This window comes from Microchirus variegatus (genome assembly GCF_963457635.1).
Source record: "Microchirus variegatus genome assembly, chromosome: 3".
In the NCBI taxonomy this organism is placed as follows: Eukaryota; Metazoa; Chordata; class Actinopteri; order Pleuronectiformes; family Soleidae; genus Microchirus; species Microchirus variegatus.
Genome location: NC_139804.1, coordinates 12,042,004 through 12,052,342, shown reverse-complemented (window position 1 = coordinate 12,052,342; position 10,339 = coordinate 12,042,004). Strand labels below are relative to the sequence as shown.

Below are 10,339 nucleotides of genomic sequence, written 5' to 3'. Positions count from 1 at the left end.
TTTAAAAGGGCTCAATAAACGCGTGGATTTCAAGTCACAATAGAACACGCCTTGTGTACACACAGACTTTATGAGTGGATTGTTGCGGTTGTGTTCGTCTTTAACCGCGCACGTTGCCGTTCTCTGACGCGCCAGCTCATGAATATTCAGCAAGGGAGTTTTTCAAGAACCGCCCACTTCAACCGACGCGGTTCAGCATCATCGCACGCGCAACATCCCCCGGTGCTTTCATCAGACTTTCCTGGTCCGCGAGGAAGAACGGTGTGTTTTGGACTGGGCTCTTTTTTTTTACCCTTCTCTTCTCGAAATATAAAAGACATTAGATAAGTCACTAAAGATGTCTTTAAGAGGACAAGTTTCACGTGTTCTCAGAAATCTACTCAGCCGCTCACACACTCAGCAGAGCAGGGCTCAATCTGTGGCTGTGCTCGGCGCCCCGTTTTCACGAGGACAGGTAATACACGCTTTGTCGTCATCATCATCATCATCATTATTATTATTATTATTATTATCATCACTGCTGAGTGAGCATTTCCAGCGAATATTTTAACGTCTTATATAATGTCATGTTATCGTCATTTAGCGCCGTTTTTCGTCACAGTTTCATACGTCAAAAACATTCGTCTCGTTCAGGACATTGATTCAATGAGTTAACTTAACAAGTTATTGATACTTCTCTAAATATTCAACTTTTTCAGCCATTTTCGAAATGACTGGAATCATCGTCTGTATTGGTCTGAACGTGGGTTACAGGCAACAGCTGAAAATCTAAAATTCTGAACTACATCTCTCAAGTAGAAGTGTATATTTTCATTTTTTCTTTCAATCATTCAAGGATATTTTGGCTACCATTCTTTTCTGCTATTTATACTTTTGTAAATATTACGGGTTTTTTTCAGTTGAAAATTAATGGAACCCTCTTGTAGAAGTGCGTATTTTCAGTTTTTCCTCTTTGTTTTTGAGTTAGGAATACTAATTCTCAACCATTATTTTCCTTTTTGTTGTCATTTCCTCCTACAATCTTCAGCTGATTTCAGTAAATTCATTCATCGTAACATTGAGGACATTCTGAAATAGCTACATGTTTTCTGTCTGGTTTATTTCCCTTTGAAAATCAACAGAACCCTCCTCTGCTTAGTAGTGAAAACAGTGTAAGAACAGTTGTGAATTGCTGACTGTGCGTTCTAAAAATTGGAGTCAATGACATTCCCGGTTCCATTTTCGCTCCGAAATGCACTTATTATTATTATTACTATTATTTCAAGTTTTTAAAATGGGTCTTGAACATTCATCTGACTCATTTTTGATGGTGTCTTGACAGAAAAGAAGAGGTTTGGAACATGGACCAAAGGTCATCAGAGATGCAGGACTCATTGAGCGGCTCTCCGGTTTAGGTAGGTGCAGGAAACTGGAGAAAAGTAATGGGATAAACTGGAGCAGTCATTCCCAGATACTTGGTTGGGAGTCACAAGAGAATATTCTGCAGAATGCATGATTCAGCAGCCAACAGCCACAAGAAACTGATGATTAGTGAATTTAAAAAAATATGTAACCGTATCCGTTATGTAACGGATGGATGAGTGAATGGATGGATGAACAGAAGGGTGTAACCTGAGCACAGATTTAACTCCCACCAGTTTGCAGTCAGCAGGTTACATCAGCAGGATACGGTAACTATAAACATCTCCTTCTACATATATATATATACATATATAAATAATCACGTGGTGTTTGTTGCTGACACGTGTATACACTGTACATATATGATGTAATTTAATGCATTTAAATAGACCACATTTACAGTGTCTCCACTGAATATGAAGCAGAATTCAGGACAAAGCAGGCACAGTAGCAGGGGTCACATTAGATGAAACAATTCAATGATAATGAGTCAACGGCTGCGACACACATTGCTCCATTACACAGACAGTAAAACGATACAGAGAGAAAACCACTGCTCTCTTTCTCTCTCCAACACGTGCACACATTCTTGAACAGCAGTCTCAGTGAGGACACTCATACACCAAGTCTTAACCCTGAAAAAGCCATTTTGGGTCGTAACTTTTCCAAAATACCCCAGCTTCCTTAGATAAATATTGTTTTTCTTTTGGTCCTCACAAATATATTCAAACCAGTACAAACACACATAATCATTAGATGACTCAGTGGTGACGGCACCAGTCAAGGTCATTTCCTCTCATCTCTTTTTCCATGGTTGCCACATGTCTGTCTTGTTCGTCATCCAGGTTGCACATGGCCAGAGGGCATTTTTACTGCAGAGACAGAATTCACCCTGCAGCACTGCAGCCTCACAGTTTGATTTCCCCTCTCATTATGCAGTGAGACAAAGGGAGGGGAAAGAAGGGAGGTGCAGCTGCTGGGAGGGAGGAAGGGAGGGTGCCTCAGACAGAAAGAATGCCCTCTTCTGGGTTCAACGGGTTTGCATTTGTACTGAAAGGATTAAAGGCTTGAGTAAGAGCCAAAAAAAAAAATGGATGAATTTATAAAAGATGAGCTGCTGCTTGCTGTAATTGAGATAATGACACTATAAAATCAGCTCAGGCTACATAAAGTCTATTTGTTGACACTGATAAATCCACTATCAATATCAAGGACACTGCAGATTAATATGGTGTCATTATTATTATTACTTTTATCAGCTAAGAACCCCTTACAAGATAAATAAATACCCCTCATGTATGTCCCTTATTTAAATTTGATGATGAAGTTAAAATAGAGAGTCATTTATGAAACATTTCATGATGATGATAATGATATGATATGATGATAATAATATTGGAAGTTTACCCTGAGGGATATTTGTTGTACTTCCCAAAAGGTAAAACTATTGGTTACATTTACTTTCATTAAATATAAATGCATTCTAGTTAATCCCTAAAGGGGAAATTGCAGTGTTACAGCAGCATAGACAAGGCATTGAAAAATAAAATATAATCTAAATACTCAACCTATAATCTCAATACACAAAATACACAAATGAAGACTATGAGGAATGTTTGAACTGCACAGGTTAGTCTTATAATAAGAGGTGCATTATACAAACACAGTGTATCCAGTATTATCATAAAGAAGAATTTAAGTGTTCAAAGGAAATGAAACCCCTACAAGCCTCAATGAGGTCACTAAAACTACAATAGCACACTTGTACGTCTACATTCCAGAACATGGTGGATCATGCAAGCACGTGACAGGACACAAATACCTGTGCCTGCAGTGTAGCCAATTGAAAGCTGAAGGACGTCAAGTTCTTTCAGCTTATGCAGCTTAAGTTTACGGGTGATAAATAAAATGGATGCCTGGGAGCGACATGCTTGCATACAGGCCTTCAGACTGCTGATCTGCTCATGTAAACGAGCTGTTGTGTAACATGATCAGTCCTGTCTTCCTTCATCATGTGCGTTGCAGGTTGTCAGGTATATTTTCCATAGGATAAGAGCACGTTATATGTAGAACATATAGGAGCCTAAGAGGTAGCTCACAAGTGCTGGTGTTAAATCTTTTTAACTCACTCATCTTTCAGACCCATTCACATGTCAGGAGCAACATGGGGTTAAGTGTCTTGCCCAAGCACACATCAGCATATAGACTAGCGGAGCCAGGAATCAAAACCACAACCTTTGAGTTGAAAGATGGCGCACTCTACCACTACCATTCTATCATTTTATATTTGCTGCAGTTCAAATCTTTAAAGTCAGTATTATGATGGCATGAATACTCAGTCAAGTTTTAAATGTTACAAATAAAATATGACTTGACCTACACATTACTATGATATGCCTTGACTTGTGGATAAACATGCAGTGAATTGTTCAGTTAGCCAGGAGTCAAAAATGGGATTTGCCTCCCAGAGCGTTTGTGTCCCTCACTATTCTGCTATCAGGTCACAGCTGATGTTGTGCAACTATTCTGGCATTTAAATGTCTGTAATATAGAGTATTCTTAGTGGAGACTCGTGGATGGGAAATTATGATGCTCTGTTTTTCCCCCGAATATGATTTTCTGAAAGCCAGTGTATGGTCTACCATAGCATGGCTTGGTAGTGTTTTATATTAAGTGCCAAAAAAATAATCAATATTGAAATCAAATGTTTTCCAAATGTCCAACTCAGTTATGAGCAGTAAGAGAGAGGTGTCACTTGGCTGGAGTCTTGATGTCAAATTGGCAGCACTGGAAAGGTGTACTACTGCTGCTGTTATTAGTTAACATGAAACCAAACACTAACTGAACTCAATACAACACACATCTCTTCATCTTCACACTCTCTAGTTGGAAAGAAACTGTTCTTGTAAGAAAATTTATATCATCAAATCAATAATGGCTGGGAGTTGATTGTTGAACTTCAAGCGTCTGTGAACTTGAAATTGACAGAACCCATCAGGTTGTCACTGCTTTAACAGATGTTTTGAATTGTCCTGCAATAGGTGCGCATGATAGCAACAAGACAAGGGCTATTCCTGTCCCATCTAAGAATGGTAACAAACTGCACTGGTTCCCCTTAGATCAGCAGAGTAATGTGACACTGCCATCGGGGCTCACGTTGCCAGACGAACCCCCAATATGGTTTATCACATCACTTGTTTACTTCACTGTAACTGACTGGAAATATTTTTCAGTCTGTAAATTGCGTGACCAGCTAAGCAAAGGGTGAAGTGCTCTGAGTGAAACTGAAGCTGTTGTGAGAAGCCGAACAAATGGAAAGTGCTCCGTCACAAATGTTCCACTGGCATCAAATGACTCAGCGTCTTTAGACTGCAAGGCCAGACCGGTGCACACAACGTCTTGCTACAGAGGCTTGACATTTTGCTGCTCAAAGTGACACCTGTAAATATCATGATACAAACATAGACATCAAGGCTGTATCTTGGTGATTAAAGAGATTTCAGGAAGCATCACATGTCAGATTCCATCCATGCCACAGATAGTTGTTATTCCATTAAGAGAATCCTAGACTCTATGACCAAATGAGTGACTCTGCAAAAAGGGTCATCTTCTAATGGCAGCTTGTTGTCGGTTCCCACAGATTACTCGGTCCACGACTTTGGCGACCTCAACTTTCACCACCCAGAGAAAGATGAACCTTACATGGAAGTGAATTTCCCTCGTACCGTGGGTGCGGCAAATAAGGCCTTGTCTGGAGCAGTGAGCAGAGCAATCGGTGCAGGCCACACCCTCGTAATGCTTGGAGGTGATCACAGGTAAAGTACTTTATCTCAGGGGCTTGGAATGTACTGAAACTCAATAGCCATGCACATTATGTAACTGCTGAGTCAGTTAGTCCCTAACATCTGGTCCTCAGCTTAATTAATGAGCCTTGTCAAAGAACAATTTTAGGGCGCTTTCACACCACTACTTCGATTATTTGATCCGCACCAGGCAATAGAATTGTTATTATGTAACATATGACTCCAGTGTGGTCCGCTTTCACACCAGCAAACGAACTAAAATTGGCCCGATTGACGTTTCATCAATGTGTATATATCTTCCGGTAGAAAAGTGCCAATTTTGACTCACTATGGAGCAACACGTTCGCACATTGCTACTTGCTCTGATCTTCGTTTATCACATTCTCTGTATTGGCCATTTTTGGCAAAATATCCAATTTGAGAATGATATTTTGCGTCTGGAGAACAATCTGCTTATGCATTGGAGTCGGCGAAGACGTACAGCGCGTCATTTCAGGCAGAGGAGACGCGCTATTTTCATGAATGTGGTCGTGCCAACTATGAGACGAAGACTGCTCCAAAGACCTACAAGGTAGGCTCTGTCCATGGCATTTACTGCAGAATATGGTTTGGACCCGAGTTCGCGTTCTCACCAGAGGGACCGCACCAGAGTCTGACATTTGGTGCTGAGTCAAGCGGACCGAGATCACCTCTTTTTGGCGCTCTCGGTCTGCTTGATTTGGTGCGGACCCGAGTGCGATTGATGCTTTCACACCAACGAAAACAAAACGAACTAGAGTTTTTGGTTCGAATGGATCCTTTGGTGCGCACCAACTGCTGTTGGTGTGAAAGCGCCCTGTCACCTTTTTGGATCCCCTGACTGGTCCACCTACCTACCTAAATACCTAACACTTACCTCACCGACCTACTGACAGACCTACCTATCTGCATTTAAATGTATACGCTGTTCTTTTTCCATTACAGCCTTGCCATTGGATCAGTGAGTGGCCATGCCCAGCAGTGTCCTGACCTGTGTGTCATCTGGGTTGATGCTCATGCAGACATAAACACACCCATGACTTCTCCATCAGGAAACCTCCATGGCCAGCCTGTGGCATTCATGCTCAAAGAACTGCAAGACAAGGTGAGGCTTAATCTTTGGCTTCAGCAAAACATGATGTGATGTGCTTCAGCTAAATTATGTCAAACAAAGGCTCTGGTGTTCATTGAACTGCAGGCTTCCTCATCCTTTGGTTTTCCATGGAACCATTTTTACCAATTTTTACCATGGAAAATGGGTGGACGGTGTATAGGGGCAATTTGGGCAACGCACAACTAGGAGAAAGAGACTTTTTTTTACTAACCAATTCCTAAGATCCTTAGTATTAATATTCCTTTCAACCGCCACTGCTAGCAAAAGTAGTTATTATCAGTGTTCTAGACATATGATCTGTCATTGCCCAATCAGAATCATCAGATTCAAGTCATGGGCAATTTCATTGATACGGAGAATCGCCCAAGCATTCTCCCACTGCCGGTTTTGTGAAAGTATTGTTCTAAGATGCATTTAGCAACACAACTAAAGATCCAATTTTGCACTTCCCTTTACACTTCATGAATAATTTGACTGCACTATCTTGTCACATGTTTGTTGTGTGTATCTGGTAAAGGTTGTGAAAGCTCTTGATCCTTAATAAATACTTGACTTAATATGCTGCCCCTGTCTTTATGTGGTTGCTGGACACATAACACATCTTGTGTCCTGTTTAGCTATTTTACATCATACAACATTAGATTCTTGTAAATCATTTTTGTTTATGAAGTTATCTAGTGGACACAAGAAGGACTGTGTTAATCTAGCAACAACTTGATACTGTCTTGCTTTATGCACCTATTGAATGGGTCACCTTAATCATTATCAGAAAAAATTGCCCCCCCCCCCCTGAAATTTTCTTCAGGAGCCGCCACTGCCATGGAATTCAAAAAATATATAAATGCATTAAACATGTAGTGTGCAGCAACATCTAATGGTGATTGCATCGGTGGACTACAGTGGCCTACCCTTTACCAGAAAGGATGAAGTAATTATTTCACAAGAAGAAAGAAGCAATGACAGAAAGTGGTGACACCACTCTTCATCTCTCTCTCCACTAATTCATACTCCATGTCATTTCCTCTTTTCGTCTTTGTATTTATATGTACTACAGTTATATTTCAGTTTCTCTTTCTGTCCACCACAGATGCCAGCGCTGCCAGGGTTCTCCTGGCTGAAGCCATTCCTCTCTGCGAGGGACCTGGTGTACATCGGTCTGCGGGACGTGGACCCTGGAGAATAGTGAGTAAACACACAAGTCCATCACTTAAACATGTGGCATAAACATTTTTTTATTATTATTATTCTGTTTTGTTTATTGCAGCCACCTCCTGAAAAACCTGGGTGTCCAGTACTTCACTATGAGGGACATTGACAGACTCGGCATCCAAAGGGTTATGGAAGTCACGTTTGACCATCTTATGGCAAGGTACATAAGTGTGACAATGACATTCCCCCACTATTGAGACAATTCATTATGATTGTCTATGTGATTCTTTTTAAAGTTTAAAGGGATACTTCACCGATTTGAATGTAGCTTTGTATTGCTAGAATAGCAGTAGTATTTTTTAGAAAATGTGCTTCCCTCCCTCAGTTTTTCCCTGAGTTGTATCGCTCTGTTACTGCCAATAACAATGATTATAGATCATTAACACACACCTATACTAATGGTATTCTAATCAGCAACTCCCCCTACTGGCGACACAGAGAATCAATACATAAAAAACCAAACGGTTTATAAATAAAATATTAAGATATTAAGGTCTGAAAATCTAAAAATGTGCACAATCTTTGGGGGGATTCAAAATACACTCCTGTAATACAAAGATTTGACTTGTATATGTAAAAACACAGTATTAAATAAAAAATAAACAAATAAATATCAAAGAAATACTTAAATAATCATGTAAATCAACAGAGGCACCGGAACAAGGTAATAAAAATGTTTTATAAATAAAATATAAAGTTAAATAATAACATCTGACAACTATGTAAAAACTGAACGCTTTGGTAAAAATGGGGAGAAAATTCTAAATAAACTACAGCAATCCAAACTTTTCTTTTTTTTATGTTACTCTATATTCTTAAGTTAATTGCTCTTGGGGGCCCTCTAGTGGTCACAGGGCCCTAAGCCGCGGCTTAGTTCACTTATGCCTTGGGCCGGCCCTGCTAAGACATCTTGTCAGTGATGTTATATTTTGGCTAACTTTAAACAGAACCTCATGAGCAAAGAGGACTGATTATCTGTTGAGTTCTGGCTGCCAACTTAAGTTTTGTAGAATACTCAATATCAGTGCTAGCTGTCCTAACACAGAGCTATTTAACACATATTTTACCGACAGCAGCTTTAATAGTTATCAAAATTTGCTAATGTCATTGGCTCGCGTCTATGATAAAGTTATATTGTTGCCCATTTCTGAATTGAAGTCTCACACTTTCATTTTCTCACCTTGAACAGAAAACAGAGACCGATCCACTTGAGCTTTGACATCGATGCGTTCGACCCATCTCTTGCTCCCGCCACAGGAACTCCAGTCAACGGAGGTTTGACCTACAGGGAGGGAATCTACCTCACAGAGGAAATCCATAATACAGGTGCAAAGGGACTACAAATAAACAACATTATGCTAAGCTAACAGAAGCATTTTGTTGTCTGACTGTGTACTTTACTTACTTCTGTTGTCAGTATCTAACTTGTGACTGTTGATGTGCAGGCCTGTTGTCAGCCATGGACCTGGTAGAAGTGAATCCCGTGTTGGGGGCCAACCCCGAAGCCGTGGAAGCCACCGCATCTTTAGCAGTAGACGTCATCGCGTCATCTCTCGGACAGACGAGAGAGGGAGCTCACATGTCCATCGACGAGATTCCAGCGGCGAAGGACGACACAGAGCAGCTCCGCCTCTGAGACCAGGAATCGCAGCTATGAACTTTATGGACATCATCCCCTGAGCATTCCGCAAGTTTTAACTGAGGACTGCAAAAGCGGATTCTAACAGGAGAGAAAACTTTTTGTTTCCATCTTTTTGCTGTTTGTTGTAGTGTTTGATGATGAAACCTGTGCGAGGGGCTTCACATACCTGTGGCGAGAAGCCCCCCCCCCCCCCAAAAAAGGACTACTTCAAGTGTTGATGGAGATACAACTCGGTTTAACTGCAATACAAACTTTTTTTGTAGATAAAGTAATAAGTGAATTATTACAGAACACGGCTGCCACATGTTTATTATGTGGTTTGTTTATAAGAGATTGAACCTGCCTTTAAAAGGTATGATAAATCAATACTGCTTTATGTCAGTAAGTACAACTAGTGATGATGCGTGTGCACTTTTGGACCAGGCGTGGTAATAGAATCTACTGAAGAGATTTTATATTTACATTGTGAACCATTGGAACAGTCTAGAACTACTGCATGTATAATATAGTATTATTGTAAGTATTGTTTAAAAATAATAATAATACATGTCTAGCCTTTCTTACAAAAGCTGTGGAAATAAATAATTATTTGTAGAATTTGTGATGATGCCACTGAAAGATTTGTCCTTGTAACAGAGTTTATATTTTGGTTTCCCATAAACGTGTTTACATTTATTGTTCGCGTGTACAGGCGTCTTATTGTCTCTTTGGTTTTGCTACAAAGAAATTTAAGATACATAACCTCTACAGCTCAAAAAAGAAGGTAAATCACATAGATTCACATAGACACAGAAGCGCACCAAAGAAGCCAGCTCTGGTCCGCCTAAACATAGGAATTCGCCAGTGTTGCCAACTCTTCAGTAAGGAAAGCTTATGGCTGTGCTAAAAGTCGCTAGAAGTCGTTACATTTGCATAATTGGCCATTTGCCTGAATGCAGGCTGGAACTGCCTGTGAGTGTGAACAGGGAGGCTCAAATTACACCAGAAAAAGTCGCTAGATTTGTCGCTGGTCGCTTATGACAAAAACAGTCGCTAGGAGGGGTTGGAAAGTCGAACACATGGACTCTCTCGCCGAATGCAGGAAGCGGACTGCAACGCAGGGCATTGTGGGTACAACGCAGGGTATTGTGGGTAAACACAACCAGAATATAC

At 40.4% G+C, this 10,339-nt stretch overlaps 1 protein-coding gene across 1 annotated transcript; it reads left to right on the top strand.

The window, feature by feature from the left end:
* Window positions 1–79: 79 nt before the first annotated feature.
* Window positions 80–9,856, top strand: arg2 (arginase 2). The gene is made up of 8 exons (XM_083886535.1): window positions 80–454; window positions 1,322–1,394; window positions 5,042–5,216; window positions 6,168–6,327; window positions 7,424–7,518; window positions 7,601–7,705; window positions 8,735–8,871; window positions 8,991–9,856. Exons 1-8 carry the CDS (start codon window positions 338–340, stop codon window positions 9,179–9,181), a joined length of 1,053 nt encoding a protein of 350 aa, XP_083742661.1. The 5' UTR covers window positions 80–337; the 3' UTR covers window positions 9,182–9,856.
* Window positions 9,857–10,339: the final 483 nt, after the last annotated feature.